The sequence below is a fragment of the Scyliorhinus torazame genome, chromosome 5 (genome assembly GCF_047496885.1).
Source record: "Scyliorhinus torazame isolate Kashiwa2021f chromosome 5, sScyTor2.1, whole genome shotgun sequence".
Taxonomy (NCBI): domain Eukaryota; kingdom Metazoa; phylum Chordata; class Chondrichthyes; order Carcharhiniformes; family Scyliorhinidae; genus Scyliorhinus; species Scyliorhinus torazame.
This window is the reverse complement of record NC_092711.1, coordinates 117,916,031-117,937,361: the sequence shown is the minus strand read 5'-3', so window position 1 is coordinate 117,937,361 and position 21,331 is coordinate 117,916,031. Positions and strand designations below refer to the sequence as shown.

The following is a 21,331-nucleotide window of genomic DNA, read 5'->3' as shown; positions in this document are numbered from 1 at the left end:
TGACAAGCACAAATATGAAAAATAAGAGAAGTCCCTGAATGATGGAAATTCCTGTGTCACCCACCCACCCAGAGAGCCATCCCCAAAGAGGGGTGTCAGAGGGTTGGTAACGTTTCCCAACTTCTTCTTGCATATGTGCTGACAAGCTTTTGATTTCTTCTGAATTACTGGGATGTAGGTGCAACACTCTGCACCAATCAGGGCACAGGTTCCACCATTTTCGGCGAGCAAATAGTTAAGTGCCATCAGATTCTGTAAAGCCACAGTTTGAATGGCTAGCATCTCAGCTGAAATGTTACTTCGGGCTCGGGCAGTGTCATTGGCTATTTTCTCTCAGTCTACGGCCAATTTAATGTATTCTCTGGTCAATACGATGACGCCATAGGCAGGGATGAGAGCAGAAAAGAATTTCTCAGCTCCTATGATCTTGCGTTTAGACCTCGTGATGATAGTGGTAGGTTGATATTTCTCAAACTGTGGGATGAGAGGTCCATGTTTTGAGTCTGCGTTTATAGCATCGGCTAGGGAAAGGGAAAGGAATGGCGGATGAAGGGGACAATGAATCCTGAATAGCACGCTCCTCTCCAGCTCATTGGGAGCCAAGGTTATGCAGTATTACGGCAGATGTAATAGGTGCCATTATAGGTAGAATATTGGGCAACCACTTGTGGGGACTAACGTTCTGTACAATTTGTCCCATCGGTGTGATTAGGTAGCCCTTTAAAGTCGATGGGATTCCCTTCATGTCCAGAGACCACTACCTTTCTTGTGTCATGAGTGCACGGTGTTCTGGCACTCGCATCCAAATAATATTCACATTTACTGTATCCCGCATTCCATGCTCTATGATTATAGCCGATTAACCATATGGTCCCAGTGTGGTTATGACCAGTTGGGAAGGTTACTTGGGCTGGTTTCTGTTTCCGATCACAGACATGTTGAAACCATCCCTTGAAAGTGTTTAATGGGCGGCCTGCAGATCGCCATCTCTTCACTTCATCGTTTATCATTTCTTTGGTTCTGGTGTCTCCACATTGGGGGAGGGTACAGTCGGGATTTTGGAAAATGTACCATTCTGCCATTTGGGATAAAGTAAAAGGAACAGGTTGTCGTGGGATACCGACTTGGGAATTGGTTGGGATAGAAGAACACACCCAGCATTTAGAGACGTTAAAGTCTCTGGCATAGGTATGGGACATGTAAAGGAAAGTGTTAACATTGAACTCCTGGGCAAGGCCTGCTGGGCCAAGCACGTAACTGAAAATCAATATTATGGCAAACATTTTTACAGATTCTGATTTTGGTACGCGTGCTTCACATGTGACGCGTGAATGCATGATTTCTTTCCTTGGAGTTTCACGGCTGACTGGGATGTGAGTAATATCTGGTAGGGGCCTTCCCACTTGGCTCCTAAAGGTTCGCACTGAATCTTTTTTTACGTAAACGGATTCGCCGGGCACCGAGTAGTGGCCCCCCCCTCAGGAGGAACGCCCCACGCCGCCAACACCTGACAGCATTTGTTAACTTTTGACAATAACTAAGTAAAACATCACTCATCAGATGACAGTCTGCCCTTCTTAAGTCAATAGTTCCTGGCAGGGACATGAGTCTGCCAGTGATGACCTCAAAAGGGCTTAGGCCTGTGGTTCTGTTTGGGGTTGCTCTGATACTGCACAAACCTAGTGGCAAGGCTTGAATCCAATTCCTGCCTTCTTGGTTGTATTTGGACAATCGTTCTTTTAAAGTCCGGTTCATGCGTTCCACTTGTCCTGATGTTTCTGGATGATAAGGGCAGTGTAGATTCCAATCGATGTTCAGTAACCTGCACACCACCTGGCAAACAGCACCTGTAAAGTGGGTTCCATTGTCTGAATCAATGCTAGCTGGTACTCCCCATCTGGGAATATAGCCTTTGCATAGGACTTTGGATGTATGGGTGGCTGTAGCCCTCCTGGCTGGAGCAGCCTTTACCCATCTAGAGAACTTATCCACTATTACAAGGATGTCAGTGTATCTTTGACATGTAGGAAGGGCGATGTAATTGACCTGTACTTTCTGGAATGGTCCTGCAGGGGCAGGAGCTTTTAGCTGAGGCATTGATGTTATAGGTCCAAAGTTGTTCTTTTGACATGTTACACAGTGGTTTGATACCAATTGTGCATGTTTTTTGAATCCTTTGCCACACCAACTTTTCTGGAATCAAGCCACCATCTGTCCTGGGGCTAAACGTCCCCATGAATGGATCTGTTGGGCCAGAAATGGCATCAGTGCCTGTGGTGCAACTGTTTATCAGTCTGAACTTGTCTCCATCTATCATCATCATACAACTGGATACCTGAGTCTAACCATGACCATTTATCTTCTTGTGTAGAGTCATGTTGCATTTCATGTAGATCTTGTAATAAATTGGTCACTCCCAATTTGTAGATGTGTCTTGGTTCTGCTGAAGAATCCCACTGGGAGGCAGCTTCCTTTGCTACTCGGTCTTCAAGGGCGTTTCCTTGTGCTTCTGTAGTGTTGTCTTGAATACGGACCTTACACTTTAGAATGGATACTTCTTTTGGCAAAGCTATGGCTTCTGGGAGGTCATCATTTCAGTGGTGTGAGTCTCAAACTCACTGTCTGATAGGGTCCTAGAAGCAGAAATCCTGATCTCTTAAAATAAATGTCTTGGATATCCAATTGAAGGACTGGGACATACAGGGCAATCGACTGAGATCTGCAAAATGGGGTTAAGCTGAAAGCTCCACTTCAGCCAGCACTCACACGATGGGCAAAATGGCCTCTATCTGTACCAGAACTTTTGAGGTTTTTACTCTGATAGTTGGAGTTTGTTTCTGATGATAATAGCCTCGAAGGGACTGGAGTTTAACATTCTCGATATTGATTAAATAAATCAGCTGTTTTAAACACGTTGTAGATTTTTGTCTTTCCTGCCTGAGTGTTTAACATCACCTGGCTGGAGCTCAGAAAGCACAATCTCACCTCATAGAATCAGGGAATTTACAGTGCAGGAGGCCATTCGGCCCATTGAGTCTGTGCCAGCCCTTGGAAAGAGCATCCTACTTAAGCCGACACCTCCACCCTATCCCCATAACCCAGTAACCCCATCTAACCTTTTGGACACAAAGGGCAATTTAGAATAGTCAATCCACCTAACCTGCACATCTTTGGAGTGTGGGAGGAAAGCGGAGCACCCGGAGGATACCCACGCAGACACGGGGAGAACGTGCAGACTCCGCACAGACAGTGACCAAGCCGGGAATCGAAACCGGGTTCCTGGTGCTGTGAATCAACAGTGCTACCCACTGTGCCACCCTTGCATCCAAGCTCCCGGATTGTCTGTCTTCCTCTCTGGGTGAGATTCTGTTTGTCTCTTGTATTTCACTGTGACAGGGCAGAGACCTGATTGAAGGATTCAAACATGGGAGTTCTAGGAAAAATGGGCAAGGATTTGGGAGGTGACAACATGTTTAAAGAGTTTGGAGAGGGGAGGGAGGTTGAAGATGGGGCAGTAATTTGTAAGGATGGCAAGGTCAAGGGTTTGTTTTATTGAGGGGGTGATGATGGCAGATTTGAAGGACAGAGGGACAGTACCTGAAGAGAGAGAAATGTTGACAATATCCAGGGACACAGGGTAGTTGGCTGATGGTCGATGGAGCAGGAGCTGGGTCACATGGACAAGATGAACTCTGAGAGGGCATGAGAGGAGATGGGAGAGAAACAAGATAAAGATGTGGGCTCAGTGCATGGGAAAGGATGACATTTAGAGACAGTTTGGTCCGGTGGGCTCGTGGAAGGGAGGGAAGCAGCAAAGGCAGCTGATCGGATTTACTCAATCTCAGTCACAAAGAAACTCCACAAGCTCCTCACACTTCTTGTTGGAGGTGAGGATGGACGAGACAGGAGAGCGAGAGTACTTCAAAAGGAACTAACTTGCGTCAGATATTAAAAATTTTCAGCACTCTGCGTATTTAACACAAATCTAATTTATTTGACTTTTAGCCAGAATATTAGCCCTTGTAAATGGGCTGGAGTTTGTTATCAGCAGAAAGAGACCCAAATGAAACCTGAATGTGAGGAACAGCAAAATCCAATCACTGTGGTTATTTGTGGCATCGCTGGTGCTGCTGCAGGTTGGATAACTGAGTGAATTCCTTCCCACACTCAGAGCAGGTGAATGGTCTCTCCCCAGTGTGAATTCGCTGGTGTGTCTGCAAGTTGAATAATCGAGTGAATCCCTTCCCACAATTGGCGCAGATGAACGGTCTCTCTCCAGTGTGAACTCGCTGGTGCTTTTGCAGAGTGGATGAGTTTGTGAATCCCTTCCCACACTTGGAGCAGGCAAATGGCCTCTCCCCAGTGTGAATTCGCTGATGTGCAGTGAGGTGTGATGATCGTCTGAACCCAGTCCCACACTGAGAGCACCTGAACGGTCTCTCGTTGGTGTGAACACGTTGATGGCACTTCAGATCCCAAGAACTTTTATAGCACTTCCCGCAGTCTGCACATTGGAACGGTCTCTCCCCAGTGTGAAATCGCTGGTGAATCCGCAGGTGGGATGACTGAGTGAATCCCTTCCCACACTCGGAGCAGGTGAATGGTCTCTCCCCAGTGTGAATTAGCTGGTGTGTGGACAGAGTAGATGACTGAGTGAATCCCTTCCCACACTTGGCGCAGGTGAATAGTCTCTCCCCAGTGTGAATTCGCTGATGTAAAGTGAGCTGAGATGATCGTCTGAACCCAGTCCCGCAGTGAGAGCACCTGAACGGTTTCTCGTCAGTGTGAACACGTTGATGGCTCATCAGATCCCAAGAACTTTTAAAGCACTTCCCGCAGTCTGGACATTGGAAAGGTCTCTCATCAGTGTGAACTAGCTGGTGTCTCAGCAGGAGGGATGACTGAGTGAATCCTTTCCCACACTCTGAGCAGGTGAATGGTCTCTCCCCGGTGTGAATTCGCTGGTGCTTCTGCAGAGAAGATAACTGAGTGAATACCTTCCCACACTTGGCGCAGGCAAATGGCCTCTCCCCACAGTGAATTCGCTGGTGCTTCTGCAGGTTGAATGACTGAGTGAATACCTTGCCACACTTGGCACAGACAAATGGCTTCTCCCCAGTGTGAATTCGGTGATGTGCAGTGAGGTGGGATGAGTTTCTGAACCCAGTCCCGCAGTAAGAGCACCTGAACAGTCTCTCGTCAGTGTGAACTTGCTGGTGTGCCTGCAGGCCGGATGACCGAGTGAATCCCTTCCCACATGTGGTGCAGGTGAATGGTCTCTCCCCAGTGTGGCTGCGTTGATGAGTTTCCAGCTGGGATGGAGAAGTGAATCCTTTCCCACAGTCTCCACATTTCCACGGTTTCTCCTCAGTGCGACTGCATTTGTGGCTTGTGAGGCCTGATGACTGACTGAATCCTCGTCCACACACACAAATCATGTACGGTTTCTCCCCACTCTGAACGATGCTTTTTCCTTCCATGTTCAAAATCCACTGATATTCAGGATCTGATAAATTGAGGACTATGTCAGATCCCGATGTGATGCTTGGTTTGATTTTTCGGACTTAGAATCCTCCACTTCGAACACCCTGTGAAACTGATTTAAAAACAGAAAATAGGGAGTGAGAGAGAACCCACAAAAACACACAGTCAGGTTGTGAAATTGAGGTGAATGAATCTGGTGATTTGTGGGGCCGGCACTGGGAAAAAGTGACCATGAAAACTGCTGGATTGTCATAAAAACCCAACTGGCCTCTTTGGGAGGAGAAAGAGGTGAAGAGGGATTTTGTATATCTACAAGACATGTTAAGGGAATAGTTGGCAAAAAAATTCAATCTTGAGCTTCATAAGCAGAAATATTGATACCAAAACTATGCTTCTGGTGGCACAGTGATTAGCACTGCTGCCTCACAGTGCCAGGGACCCGGGTTCAATTCCGGCCTTGGTGACTGTGTGTGGAGTTTGCACTTTCTCCCCGTGTCTGCGTGGGTTTCCACCCGGTGCTCAGGTTTTCTCCAACAGTCCAAAGAAGGGAAAGTTGGGTGGATTGGCCTTGATATATTGCCCCTTAGTGTCCAGGGATGTGCAGGTTCAGTGGGGCTACAGGGACAGGGTAGGGGTGTGGGCCTGGCAGGGTGCACTTTCAGAGAATCAGTGCAGACTTGATGGGCCGAATGGCCTCCTTCTGCACTGTAGGAATTCTATGGTTCTAATTCTATTCTATGAATCTTTATAAAGCTCTGGTCACCACTCTTCAGGAAGGATGTGAAGGTTCTTGGAGAAGGTGCAGAGGAGATTTACCAGAATGGTTCCAGCAAAGGAGGTTGAGGGGAGATTTGATTCAGGGACACAAGATTATGCCAAGTTTCGATCAGGTGGACAAAGAAACTTTGTTTCCATTCACTGATCGTACAAGCAGTCGGGACACAGATTTAAAGTTTTGGGTAAAACCTGGATTGAACGATATAAGATGCTGAGGGGTCTTGACAGGGTGGGTGTGGAGAGGATGTTTCCTCTTGTGGGAGAATCTGGAACAAGGGGGTCACTTGCAAAGTGAGGGGTCACCGATTTCAGATGGGGATAAGGATTTGTTTTTTTCTTGAGGGTTGCAAGACAGGGGGTGGCATAGTAGTTAGCACTGCTGCCTCACAGCACCAGGGACCAGAGTTCAATTCCCACCCTGACTGTGTGGAGTTTGCACTTTCTCCCCGTGTCTGTGTGGGTTTCCTCGGGGTGCTCCAGTTTCCTCCCACAGTTCAAAGATATGCAGGTTAGGTTGAATCGGTTAGGATTGTATTCCATAAGACATAGGAGCGGAAGTAAGGCCATTCGGCCCATCGAGTCCACTCCGCCATTCAATCATGGCTGATTTCAACTCCATTTACCCGCTCTCTCTCCATAGCCCTTAATTTCTCGAGAAATCAAGAATTTATCAACTTCTGTCTTAAAGACACTCAACGTCCCGGCCTCCACTGCCCTCTGTGGCAATGAAATCCACAGACCCACCACTCTCTGGCTGAAGAAATTTCTCCTCATCTCTGTTCTCAAGTGACTCCCTTTTATTCTAAGGCTGTGCCCCCGGGTCCTAGTCTCCCCTGCTAATGGAAACAACTTCCCTACATCCACCCCATCTAAGCCATTCATTATCTTGTAAGTTTCTGTTAGATCTCCCCTCAACCTCCTAAACTCCAATGAATATAATCCCAGGATCCTCAGACGTTCATTGTATGTTAGGCCTACCATTCCTGGGATCATCCGTGTGAATCTCCGCTGGACCCGCTCCAGTGCCAGTATGTCCTTCCTGAGGTGTGGGGCCCAAAATTGCTCACAGTATTCTAAATGGGGCCTAACTAATGCTTTATAAAGCTTCAGAAGTACATCCCTGCTTTTATATTCCAAGCCTCTTGAGATGAAAGACAACATTGCATTTGCTTTCTTAATTACGGACTCAACCTGCAAGTTTACCTTTAGAGAATCCTGGACTAGGACTCCCAAGTCCCTTTGCACTTCAGCATTATGAATTTTGTCACCGTTTAGAAAATAGTCCATGCCTCTATTCTTTTTTTCCAAAGTGCAAGACCTCGCACTTGCCCAGGTTGAATTTCATCAGCCATTTCTTGGACCACTGTCCTAAACTGTCTAAATCTTTCTGCAGCCTCCCCACCTCCTCCATACTACCTGCCCCTCCACCTATCTTTGTATCATCGGCAAACTTAGCCAGAATGCCCCCAGTCCCGTCATCTAGATCGTTAATATATAAAGAGAACAGCTGTGGCCCCAACACTGAACCCTGCGGGACACCACTCGTCACCGGTTGCCATTCCGAAAAAGAACCTTTTATCCCAACTCTCTGCCTTCTGCCTGACAGCCAATCGTCAATCCATGTTAGTACCTTGCCTCGAATACCATGGGCCCTTATTTTACTCAGCAGTCTCCCGTGAGGCACCTTATCAAAGGCCTTTTGGAAGTCAAGATAGATAACATCCATTGGCTCTCCTTGGTCTAACCTATTTGTTATCTCTTCAAAGGACTCTAACAGGTTTGTCAGGCACGACCTCCCCTTACTAAATCCATGCTGACTTGTCCTAATCTGACCCTGCACTTGCAAGAATTTAGAAATCTCATCCTTAACAATGGATTCTAGAATCTTGCCAACAACCGAGGTTAGGCTAATTGGCCTATAATTTCCCATCTTTTTCCTTGTTCCCTTCTTGAACAGGGGGGTTACAACAGCGATTTTCCAATCCTCTGGGACTTTCCCGGACTCCAGTGACTTTTGAAAGATCATAACTAACGCCTCCACTATTTCTTCAGCTATCTCCTTTAGAACTCTAGGATGTAGTCCATCTGGGCCCGGAGATTTATCAATTTTTAGACTTCTTAGTTTCTCTAGCACTTTCTCCTTTGTGATGGCTACCATATTCAACTCTGCCCCCTGACTCTCCGGAATTGGTGGGATATTACTCATGTCTTCTACTGTGAAGACTGATGCAAAGTACTTATTTAGTTCCTCAGCTATTTCCTTGTCTCCCATCACAAAATTACCAGCGTCATTTTGGAGCGGCCCAATGTCAACTTTTGCCTCCCGTTTGTTTTTAATGTATTTAAAGAAACCTTTACTATCATTCCTAATGTTACTGGCTAGCCTACCTTCATATTTGATCCTCTCTTTCCTTATTTCTCTCTTTGTTATCCTCTGTTTGTTTTTGTAGCCTTCCCAATCTTGACTTCCCACTACTCTTTGCCACATTATAGGCTTTCTCTTTTGCTTTGATGCATTCCCTAACTTCCTTTGTCAGCCATGGCTGCCTAATCACCCCTCTGTTAACCTTTCTTTTCTTTGGGATGAACCTCTGCATGTGTCCTCAATTACTCCCAGAAACTCCTGCCATTGCTGTTCTACTGTCTTTCCCACTAGGCTCTGCTCCAAGTCGATTTTCGTCAGTTCCTCCCTCATGCCCCTGTAGTTACCTTTATTTAACTGGAACACCTTTAAATCTGATTCTACCTTCTTTCTTTCAAATTGGAGATTGAATTCTACCACATTATGATCACTGCCTCCTAAGTGCTCCCTTACTTTAAGATCTTTAATCAAGTGTGGCTCATTACATAACACTAAGTCCAGAATGGCCTGTTCCCTCGTGGGCTCCATCACAAGCTGTTCCAAAAAGCCCTCCTGTAAACATTCAATGAATTCCCTTTCCTTGGGTCCACTGGCAGCATTATTTACCCAGTCCACCTGCATATTGAAGTCCCCCATGATCACTGTGACCTTGCCTTTCTGACATGCACTTTCTATTTTGTGGTGCATTTTGTGCCCCTGGTCCTGACCACTGTTAGGAGGCCTGTACATAACTCCCATTATGGTTTTTTTGCCTTTGTGGTTCCTCAACTCTACCCACACAGACTCCACATCATCTGACCCTATGTCATTTAGTGCTATTGATTTAATTTCATTCCTAATTAACAAGGCAACCCCGCCCCCTCTGCCCACCTCCCTGTCTTTTCGATAGGTTGTGAATCCCTGGATGTTTAAATGCCAATCCTGAACCCCCTGCAACCACGTCTCTGTGATGCCTACCACATCATACCTGCCAGTCACAATCTGGGCCACAAGCTCATCTACCTTGTTCCGTACACTGCGCGCATTTAAATATAGCACCTTTAATTCTCTATTGACCGTCCCTTTTTGTTTTCTTAGTGTGGTGGACCTTGGTTTACTGAGCCTTTCCATACACTGTGTCATATTTTGTGGGATGGGGACTATCGTAACCTCTCCTGAGTTTTGTCTTTTCGTGCTTTTTTGTATTCCTAAGCAGCTACGCTTCCCACTGATTACTTCACCTCTTGGTTCCCTGACTTTCCCTTCCCCTCCAATCTTTAGTTTAAAGTCCTATTGACCACCCTATTTATTCTTTTCGCCAGAACACTGGTCACAGCTCGGTTCAGGTGGAGACCATCCCAACGGTATAGGTCCCCCCTGTCCCAAAACTGATGCCAGTGTCCCATGAAAAGGAACCCCTCTTTCCCACACCACTCTTTCAGCCACGTGTTAACTTCCCTTATTCTTGCCTCCCTATGCCAATTTGCACGTGGCTCGGGCAGTAATCCGGAGATTCTGACCATTGAGGACCTGTTTTTTAATTTGAATCCTAGCTCTTTATAATCTCTAAACAGGCCCTCTTTCCTAGACTTGCCTATGTTGTTGGTACCGACATGGACCACAACAACTGGATCCTCCCCCTCCCTCTCCAGTATCCTTTCAAGCCGGTCCCGCACCCTAGCACCGGGCAGGCAACATACCATGCGGGACTCTTTATCCGGCTCACAAAGGATACTATCTATCCCCCTGATAATAGAATCCCCTACAACTACAACTTGCCTATTTACTCCCTCCCCTTGAATGGCCTGCTGAACCATGGTGCCTTGGTCAGCTGACTCATCCTTCCTGCAGCCCTGTTCGCCATCCACAAAGGGAGCAAGTGCCTCATACCTGTTGGACAGAGTCAAGGGCTGAGGCTCCTGAGTTCCTGACTGCTGGTTCCCTTTACCTGCCTGACTTGCAGTCACACCCTGCTGTCCCTGGCCACTGGCAGGATTTCAACTACTTACTCTGACAGGTGTGACTGCCTCCTGAAACACAGTGTCCAGGTAAGTCTCCCCCTCCCGGATGTGCCTCAGTGTTTGAAGCTCAGACTCCAGCTCATCAACTCTGAGCCGGAGCTCTTCGAGCAGTCAACACTTACTGCAGATGTGGTCGCTGCAGCTCGCAATGGGATCTGCCAGCTCCCACATCAAGCAGGTCAAGCACATCACCTGACCAGCCATCACTAATTAATTAATTAGTTTAATTTAAGTTTATGAGTTTAGCTGTGTTTTTTTTTTAAATTTGGGGCAGATTTGCTATCAACCACTCAGATCACAGATTCCCTCTGACGTCACTTTTGGGGAAAAAACTGGAAAACAGGAAGTTTCAGTTAGGTTTTTATACTCACAGAGACTGCTCCTCCTCCTCCGAACGGCTCCCGAAATTAGGCCCGAAGAAAGAGAGAGAACAAAACAGTAGGGAAAAAGCACCTTCTCCCACTCTTCACCGAATTACCTCACTGCACCAAATTACCAAATTCTCACTCAGTCTGTATCTCTCTCACTCAGGCTGTGTAATGTATTCCAGTATTCGCTGGAACATAGAACATACAGTGCAGAAGGAGGCCATTTGGCCCATCGAGTCTGCAGCGACCCACTTAAGCCCTCACTTCCCCCTCATCCCCGTAACCCAATAACCTCTCCCAACCTTTTTGGTTACTAAGGGCAATTTAGCATGGCCAATCCACCTAACCTGCGCGTCTTTGGACTGTGGGAGGAAACCGGAGCACTCGGGAGGAAACCCACGCAGACACGGTGAAAATGTGCAGACTCCGCACAGACAGCGGGGAATCGAACCTGGGACCCTGGCGCTGTGAAGCCACAGTGCGACCGTGCTGCCCCAAGTTCAAAAGAATGAGGGCGGATCTCATAGAAACCTAGAAACAGTGGGTGGCGCAGTGGTTAGCACTGCTGCCTCATGTCGCCAAGGACCCGAGTTCGATTCCGGCCCCGGGTCACTGTGTGTGTGGAGTTTGCATATTCTCTCTGTGTTTGTGTGGGTCTCACCCCCACAACCCAAAGATGTGCAGGGTAGGTAGATTGGCCACGTTAAAATTGCCCCTGAATTGCAAAAAAAGAATTGGGCACTCTAAATTTATGTTTAAAAAAAAAAACAGGGCGAGACAGAGTAGATTCAGGACGGATGTTCCTGATAGTGGGTGTGTCCAGAAATAGGGGTCACAGTCTGAGGATACGGGGTAGACCATTTAGGACAGAGATGAGGAGAAATTTCTTCACCCACAGAGTGGTGAGCCTAGGAATGTTTTCAAGAAGCAGTTCGATACAGCACTTAGGGTGAAGGGGATCAAAGGATATGGGTGAAAGCGGGATTAGGCTATTGAGCCGAATCAGCTCTGATCATGATGAATGGTGGAGATGAATGGTGGAGCAGGCTCGAAGGGCCAAATGGTCTCCTCCTGCTCCTATTTTCTACGTTGCTCCATATCTATGCATGTAAATGGTCCAGGAGGTATGAGGAAGAATATTTTTACCCAGCCAGTGTCAATGCTGAAACTTGCTGCCTCTGATGGAGTTTGGAAATAGACACAATAAATGATGTTTTTAAAAATTGGATAGAAACCTGAGAGAAATAAAGCTGTGCGGACACAGAGACAGAGCAGGAGAATGACTCTGACTGGATTGCTCCAGATAATAATAATCCTTATTAGTGTCACAAGTAGGCTTACATTAACACTGCAATGAAGTTACTGTGAAAATTCCCTAGTCTCCATACTCCGGCTCCTGTTCGGGTACAATTTAGTTCGGCAATTTATGACCTTCCAGACACATTCATTTCAGTAATTTCAGATTATAATCATCACTCCGATATTTTTAGACAGTTGTTGCTGGTAACGGTTCTGCTGTTGCCATTTATACCTCACCTGGACCTGTCTTTTATTTCTTCTCTTGTCCTATTAGTTTATTTACTTATCTCATTGTCACCCAGTTTTGTCTTGCACCATTATCCCCCTTGTCATTTAATCACTTCAGCCTCACATCCTCCCAAACTGCTCCCTCTGAAATGGCCGAGCAAGCCACTCAGTTCAAGGGCAATTAGGGATGGGCAGCAAATGCCGGCTCAGCCGGCGACACCCACATCCCAAGAACAAATAAAGGAAAGTCGGCAGTTAGAAAGGCAAATGCAATGTTCGCATTCATTTCAAGAGAGCTACAATACAAGATGAATGGGGATGAGAAACATATCAGCCAGGATCAAATGGCAGAGCAAACTCGAAAACTCAATGGGCTGAATGGCCTAATTCTGCTTCTCTATCTTTTTTTTTTAAATGAGGGGATCTCATAGAAACATTTGTAAAAAGATTGTTGTAATCCATCCCAGACCTGGATACAGATCAATTGATTCTTGGAGGAGACTTCAATTGTGTTCTGGATCCTAAATGGACTGGTCCAAGCTGATTCAACCACAACAAAAACATGAAAAAGGAATGAAACCAGACGGACCACCCGGCATCGACCCAGGCACCAGAAATGACAACGGCAAACCCAGCAAAAGATTTAAAAAAACTATTCCCATCAGTAGATTGTAAAAGGATTGCAGGACACAGATTTAAGATTGTGAATAAGATCTACAGGGGAGATAGGAGGTAGTGAGTGATAATGATCTGGAACACCATCCTTCCACACAAAGGTCGATAATCTCCAGATCCAGATCGTCCCACTCATTGAAACATCGCCCGACAAAGATGACAAACGCGCATGCGCCCTGATGCACATCCAATAAAGATGGCGGCCGTTATCCCGAGCAGAACATGAGGAGCTGCAGCTCCGCTCGGTACAAATGGGGTCCCGGAAACTCTTTTCCGAGGATTGCAGCACCGAATGGTGCTGACAGAATTTGATGTGAGGATTGGTTGTGAGTTTCCTGTCTGCGAATCCCTTTCTCAGCCCCTGTGAAAGAAGTTTACAAAGGCATCACTGTCAGTCCAGAAATGAAATTCAGGAAAGATAAATATTTCTCCTGGTTTGAGTTTGCGTTGTGTAAATCCTCCCTGACTAATTCCCTGGGAAAGAAGTTTCCAAAATTAATCACTATCAGTCCAGGATAGAAATCCACAACATTCTCCCCTCCTGCTTCCTGGTCCAGGATGACCCCTCATGCCCCCTGCTGCACACTGGCCCTCTTATCATCAGCAGTCCCCTGATTTGAGGGTGACATCTACTCAGGGTTGTGAATTTCTACCCTGGGTCTTCATGTGGCTGAACAGAGCCGCAGAGCTTTGGACACATGGGACAGGATGTCTAATAAGACAGTGAAATACCATCTCTGCCACCGCTTTGCATCATCAATATCTGGATCTGTAAAGATTTAATCACCTGCTAATGGTCGCATTCCAAGCATTGTTTGGCATCTTTGAATCTGTCTATATATGTGTTTCTGGAACAGACCTCTTCATTCACCTGAGGAAGGAGCAGCGCTCCGAAAGCTAGTGACATCGAAACAAACCTGTTGGACTTTAACCTGGTGTTGTAAGACTTCGTACCATCAATAAGACATTGGGACTCAAAGACTAATGCAGTTTGATGGACAAGTTGTCTCCATTCTGAACAATGGGGAACAAGCTCCTCCCACTCATTGAATCATCGCCCCGACAAAAACGACAGACGCGCATGCGCCCTGATGCACATCCAACAAAGATGGCGGCCATTAATCCGAGCCGAACATGAGGAGCTGCAGTTCCGCTCGGTACAAACTGGGTCCCGGAAACTCTTTTCCGAGGATTGCAGCAGCTTTTCACAACGTTTCCGCCCACCCCCGAGATCTCGCGCTCCCTCCATATTGTTAAACGCCTCTTACCAATGTCAGAATTTATGAAGAGCGGAGAATTTGGCACTCATCCAGAACTCCATTCACGGGAGCGATGTGAACGGAGAATTACGGCCGTTGTTTCTGTCAGGATATTGCTGGGGTAAAAGAAAATAAATTATTTGAATTGTATTTTTATTGAGATCTTTCCAACCTTCTTTCTCCAGTGTAATATAGTTAAGTTTTCTTTGCCCGACTCCCGGCTCCATTCCTCCCTCAGCCCCACTGCTGGAAACAGCCGCTCCAACACGCCCAGACCTCCGAGCAAAGTGACACTGCGCATGCTCGATACACCGAGCAATGCGTCTGCGCACTGGGCTCCTGTGGAGTGTACAGGGCACATTCACAGGCGCAGTGAATGTTGGGTAATAGCCGCACCATTGACACCACAAGCAGTAAATACAAAATAACTTCGTTACCAACTGATAAAAATAATCAAACAAATTATTGTCAATAGGTCATCTATTTTCCATTTCTCAAGATGATTAAATGCTGCTCTCCTGTGGAACAATGCAGAACTTAAGGTTTTTTTCCCCCAATGGGTCCTTCCTCTCTCCTCCCCAAAAGATGCAAACTCTTGCTGGATTCAATCCCAGAATCAGTAATTCCTCTATCTTCTTCCCTCTTGCTCGTGGTACTGAATGTTCAGTGTTTTCTAGAATGATCCAGCACAGATGTCACTTGGCACACCATGTCTATACTGACCCTGTACAAGAGCTGCCACTTTTCCTGGTTAAATTCCATTTGCCACTGTTCTGCCCATATAACCAGCCCATCTGTATCATGCTGTAATTTAAGGCTTTTCTCCTCGCTAGTTACCACACCAACAATTTTCCATCTGCAAACTTATCAATCATACCTTCACATATTTCAAGACCTCGATTTTATATATAATTACTCTTGGTGACTGAGGATGCAACAGGATCTCCACCAGCACCTGAACCTGTGCTTCCTTCCTTCGAGAGCTTTAATAACTCTGGAGAAACAATGCTGAAAACGCTGGTGTTCTGGTCAAGGCTAATATGTGGGTGCTTCCTTGCCTGTCTCTGAATTTACTCCACTCCTGTTCACTCCCCACTTATGTAATACGCATTGACCGTAATGACTGGGAAGAGTTTAGAACATAGAACAGTACAGCACAGTTCAGGCCCTTCGGCCCATGATGTTGTGCCGACCATTTATCCTAATCTCAGATCAACCTAACCTACACCCTTTCAATTTACTGCTGTCCATATGCCAAAACTTCCTAATGTTTCTGACTCCACGCCCTCTGCTGGCAGTGCATTCCACGCACCCACCACTTTCGGTGTAAAGAACCTACCTCTGACATCTCCCCTATACCTTCCTCCAATCATCTTAAAATTATGTCCCCTTGTGACAGCCATTTCCGCCCTGGGGAAAAGTCTCTGGTTCTCCACTCTATCCGTGCTTCCCATTACCTTGTACACCTCTATCAAGTCACCTCTCTTCCTCCTTCGCTCCAGTGAGAAAAGCCCTCGCTCACTCAACCTTTCTTCATAAGACATGCCCTCCAGTCCAGGCAGCATCTTGGTAAATCTCCTCTGTACCCTCTCCAAAGCATCTACATCCTTCCTATAATGAGGCGACCAGAACTGGACACAATATTCCAAGAGTGGTCTAAGTATGGTTTTATCAAGCTGCAGCAAAACCTCGCGGCTCTTAAACTCAACCCCCCTGTTAATGAAAGCTAACACACCATACGCCTTCTTAACAATCCTATCAACCTGGGTGGCAACTTTGAGGGATCTCTGTATGCGGACCCCAAGATCTCTCTGTTCTTCCACACTTCCAAGAATCCTGCCTTTTAATCCTGTATTCAGCATTCAAATTCGACCTTCCAAAATGAATCACTTCACATTTATCTAGGTTGAACTCCATCTGCCACTTCACAGCCCGCTCTGCATTCTGTCAATGTCCTGTTGTAACCTGCATCAGCCCTCAACACTACCTACAACTCCCCCAATCTTTGTGTCATCGGCAAACGTACTAATCCACCCTTCCACTTCCTCATCCAAGTCATTTTTAAAAACTACAAAGAGCAGAGGTCCAAGAACAGATCCCTGCAGGACACTGGTCACCGACCACCAGGTGGAATACTTTCCATCCACTACTACCCACTGTCTTCTATTGGCCAGCGAATTCTGTATCCAGACAGCCAAATTTCCCTGTATCCCATGCCCCCTACCTTTCTGAATGAGCCTACCATGGGGAAACTTAGCAAATGTCTCACTGAAATCCATATACACCATATCCACTGCCCGACCTTCATCAATGTGTCTCGTCACATCCTCAAATAATTCAATGAGGCTTGTGAGGCATGACCTGCCTATGGTTCATCAAACTATGGTTTTCTAAGTAATCATAAATCCTACCTCTCAGAATCCGTTGCAGTACTTTGCTCACCACAGACGTAAGACTGATGGCTCTGTAATTCCCAGGGATTTCCTTATTCCCTTTCTTGAACAGGGGAACAACATTTGCCTCCCTCCCTCCAGTGTAGAGCGAGGACGCAAAGATCATCGCCAACAGTGCAGCAATCTCCTCCCTCGCTTCCCGTAGTAACCTTGGGTAAATCCCGTCAGGCACAGGGGACTTATCTATCTTGATGCTTTTCAAAATTTCCAGCACACCCTCCTTCTTAATGTCAACCTGTTTGAGTCTATTAACCTAGTTCACACTGCTCTCATGAGCAACAAGGTCCCGCTCTCTCGTGAATACTGAAGCAAAATATTCATTTGGGGCCTCCCACATCTCCTCAGACTCTAGGCACAAGTTCCCTCCACTATCCCTGATCGGCCCTCTTCTCACTCTGATCATCCTCTTATTTCTCACACAAGTGTAGAACGCCTTGGGGTTTTCCCGAATCCTTCCCGCCACGGCTTTTTCATGCCCCCTTCTAGCTCTCCTCAGTCCATTTATGAGTTGCTTCCTGGCTACCTTGTAACCCTCTAGAGCCGTGCAAGATCCTTGCTTCCTCAACCTTGCGTAAGCTTCGTCTTCCTCTTGACTAGCAGCTCCATTTCTCTTGTCATCCAAGATTCATTCAGCTTACCATTCCTTCCTTGTCTCAGTGGGACAAAACTATCCAGCACTCGCAGCAAGTGCTCCTTAAATAACCACCACATTACTGTTGTGCATTTCCCCACGAACAATTGTTCCCACTTTATTCTCCTCAGCTCCTGTCTAATACCTGCCAATCAGTCACTATCGTGACAACATGCCCACCAAACTGCATCATTAGGGCAGCATGGTAGCACAGTGGTTAGCACCATTGCTTCAGAGTCCCAGGGTCCCATGTTCGATTCCCACTTGGGTCACTGTCTGTGCGGAGTCTGCATATTCTCCCCGAAAGACGTGCTTGTTAGGTGAATTAGTCACCCAAACAGGCTCCAGAGTGTGGCGACTGGGGGATTTTCACAGTAACTTCATTACACTGATAATGCAAGCCTACGTGTGACAATAATAAAGATTATTATTATTACTTTTGAATTCCGACGCCTCAATGAAGAGGCAGAGAGTAGCAGAGAGGGATCTCTGCCAAAGATCTGCAGGTCGAGAAACACCTTCTCCCATCGCAAAAAGACCACAAGAGAAAACACATGACTCTGAGTAGATGTCATCCTCGAAATGAGGAACAGCCAACAACAGAGGAGGAGCAGGCCATGAAGGTGTGACAGTCGATGAGACTTTGTATTTGAACAGTTCAGTTGGAATGCCATCCTTGCTGGGTGCCTTTCTGCTTTCTCAACAATCAATGGCCTTTTCCAGTTCATGTGATGAGGATTGCTTGTCCAACTCAACCATGACAGGAAGCTGCAGGAGAGTCAAAGAGACCGGGAGGTGTCCATCTCACCAGGGGTACAGCTCACAGTCGTGTTCAACCCAGGGGGACATGTTTACATCTGTTGCTGAGAACTTCACCCTAATCCATAATCAGGGCAGCACGGTGGCGCAGTGGTTTGCACTGCTGCCTCACGGCGCCGGTCCCTGGTTCGATCCTGGCTCCGGGTCAATCTGTGGAGTGTGCACGTTCTCCCCGTGTTTGCGTGGGTTTCGCTCCCACAACCCAAAAACGTGCAGGGTAGGTGGATTGGCTGTGCTAAATTGCCCCTTAATTGGATAAAATGACTTGGGTACTCTAAAAAAAAATTTTTAATAATCCATAATCAAAGGCATTTCGGATTCCTTGATAAAAGCAAATTACTGCTGATGCTGGAATCTGAAACCGAAAGAAATATGAAACTATCTTTGGTTTCAGATTTCTTGACAGAGGCTGCTCCAGTGTTTATTTGCACAGCAACTCCACCTTTTACGCAATGGTCTTGACAATGTTCAAGTCCCAAGTGATGCACCGTTCTAGCTCTTGGGTTTATGTTGGGCATCGGGTCGGCTTTGCCTTTTGCTTCAATGACAGATGTCATCTCTGCTGAGTGGGTCTCAAAACCGTCTTTGTTGTGGGTTCCACCTTTACCAAATGTTGCTGCTGCTGTGTCAGAAATGATTCAACTCAGCAACTTCCAAACTTCATCAATAATAATGTTGATTGATTAAGTTTCTATTGATGAACCTGTGAAATATTTTATGGTTTTATTTCATATTGATAATTTAATTTCATAATGGTGGTGTCACAGTGAAGAATGTAAGTCAGAAAGAATTGTCAGCAAGGGTTAATCAGCATTTTCCAATTGAGAGATCAAGTGGAATGTTTCAGAAACCAAAAACTATTTAGGATTAAAGTAAAAGTTCATAACACTATAGCAAGTGTGTTCCTGAGAGAGACATTGAATAAAGAGGAAAGATGATTTTAAAAAGAGTCCCTGCAGCCCCAAGTTCAGTGACAAATCCAGAATATTAAACTGCAGCCAGTTATAGGGGTTGTTGACATCAGCAGAAATAAACCAAATATTGTAAGACTATCAATCTTGTATGTGATTGACAGCAGCAATAACAGCAAAATCCAGTCTTTTCAGTCACTCATGTAGCTGTTCATGTGTCAAGAGGTTAAATGACTGAGTGAATCCTTTTCCACACACAGAGCAGATGAATGGCTTCTCCCCTGTGTGTGTACGTGTGTGTAACAAACAGCAGGCTGCTGCCTTGAGTATCTCTTCCCACATACAGAGCAGATGAAGTTTCCCCAGTGTGAATATGTTGGTGTGCAATGAGAGTGGATGACTGCCTGAAATTCTTCCTACACTGAGTACAAGTAAGTGGATTCTCCTTGGTGTGTATTTGCTTGTGTATCAGAAGGCTGGATGAATGAATGAATCTCTTCCCACCCACGGAGCAAGTGAACAGTCTTTCCCCAGTATGAACATGTTGGTATACATTGAAGTTAGATAACCGCCTGAACCTCTTTTTCACAGTGAGTGCAGCTGAATGGCCTCTCCTCAGTGTGAATTTGCTGGTGTGACATGAGGCTGGCTGACCTTCTGAATCCCTTCCCACTCACAGAACAGATGATTGGCTTCTCCCCATTGTGACTGCGTCGATGATTTTCCAGCTGAGCTGAACATTTGAACCGTTTACCACAGTCCTCATTTCCACATTTTCTCCATGATGCCGGTGTCCTTGTGTCTCTCCAGGTTGGATGATCAGTTGAAGCCTCGTCCACACAGGACACGTGCACGGTGTCTCCCTGCTGTGAATGGTGTGATGTTTATTTCAGGCTGTGTAACTGGTTAAAGTTATTTGCACGGTCTGTTCACTGGATCAGACAGGTGAGTGACCGCTAGAAAGGGAAGGCAGGCAGTGCAGGAATCCCCTATGGCTGTCCCCCTCTTTAACAGGTATACCGTTTTGGATACTGTTGGGGGGGGGGGGGGGGGAATAGTCCAGTGGGGAAAACAACAACAGCAGCCTGAACAGTGGCACCACAACTGGCTCTGTTGCTCAGCAGGGGAGGGCAAAGTGCGGGAGAACAATAGTTATAGGGGACTCTACAGGAAGGGGCACAGATAGGTGCTTATGTGGACGGGAAAGAGACTCCAGGATGGCATGTTGCCTCCCTGCTGCCAGGGTCCAGGATGTCTCTGAATGAACACAGGACATCCTGAAGGGGGAGGGTGAACAGCCACTGGGATCTTTTCCAAGGCAGGTGTGATCTGTACAGGAAGGATGTATTGCATCTAAACTGGAGGGACACCAATATCCTGGCTGGGAGGTTTGCTAGAGTCACTCAGAAGGATTTAAACTAGTACGGCAGGGGGATGGGAACCAGAGCGCTAGCGTAGAAGGTGTGATAATTGAAGGGGAATTGGAGAACAAAAATAAGAGAACAACATCACCCTGTCTGCTCAAACATAGTGGTTTGAAGTGTATTTGTTTCAATGCCAGAAGTATAGTGTGGAGGTAGATGAACTTAGAGCACTTATTAGCACTTGGAATTACGATGTTGTGGCTATCATAGAAACATGTTTAAAGGAAGAGCAGTATTGGAAGCTGAACGTTGGAGGATATAGATGCTTCAGGAGTGATAGAGAGGGATGTAAAAGGGGTGGGGGAGTAGCATTACTGGAGAATATTGTTATATTATGAGGGGAAATATACCGTAAATGGCAAAACTCCTAGGAATATAGAAAGCCAGAGAGATCTGTGTGTGCATGTGCACAGACCTTTGAAGTTGGCAGCACAAATGCACAAGGTACTCAAGAAAACATATGGAATGCTTGCCTTCATTGGACGGGGCATCAAGTATAAAAACTGGCAAGTCGTGCTACCGTTGTATAAAACCTTGTTAAGGCCACACTTGGAATATTGTCCACAATTCTGGTCGCCACAGTTCCAGAAGGATGTGGAGGCTTTGGAGAGGGTGCAGAGGAGGTTTACCAGGATGTTGCC

The 21,331-nt window shown here is 46.3% G+C and overlaps 2 protein-coding genes across 2 annotated transcripts in view; one reads left to right on the top strand and one right to left on the bottom strand.

The window, feature by feature from the left end:
• LOC140421682 (leucine-rich repeat and immunoglobulin-like domain-containing nogo receptor-interacting protein 1) overlaps positions 1–21,331 on the top strand; it is a 216,193-nt gene that overhangs the window by 79,958 nt on the left and 114,904 nt on the right. The gene's annotated exons all lie outside the window — the stretch shown is intronic.
• On the bottom strand, positions 3,974–14,776 carry LOC140421684 (uncharacterized). The gene is made up of 2 exons (XM_072506484.1): positions 14,462–14,776; positions 3,974–5,596 (listed from the first exon to the last, which is right to left on the bottom strand). Exon 2 carries the CDS (start codon positions 5,478–5,480, stop codon positions 4,107–4,109), a length of 1,374 nt encoding a protein of 457 aa, XP_072362585.1. The 5' UTR covers positions 5,481–5,596; positions 14,462–14,776; the 3' UTR covers positions 3,974–4,106.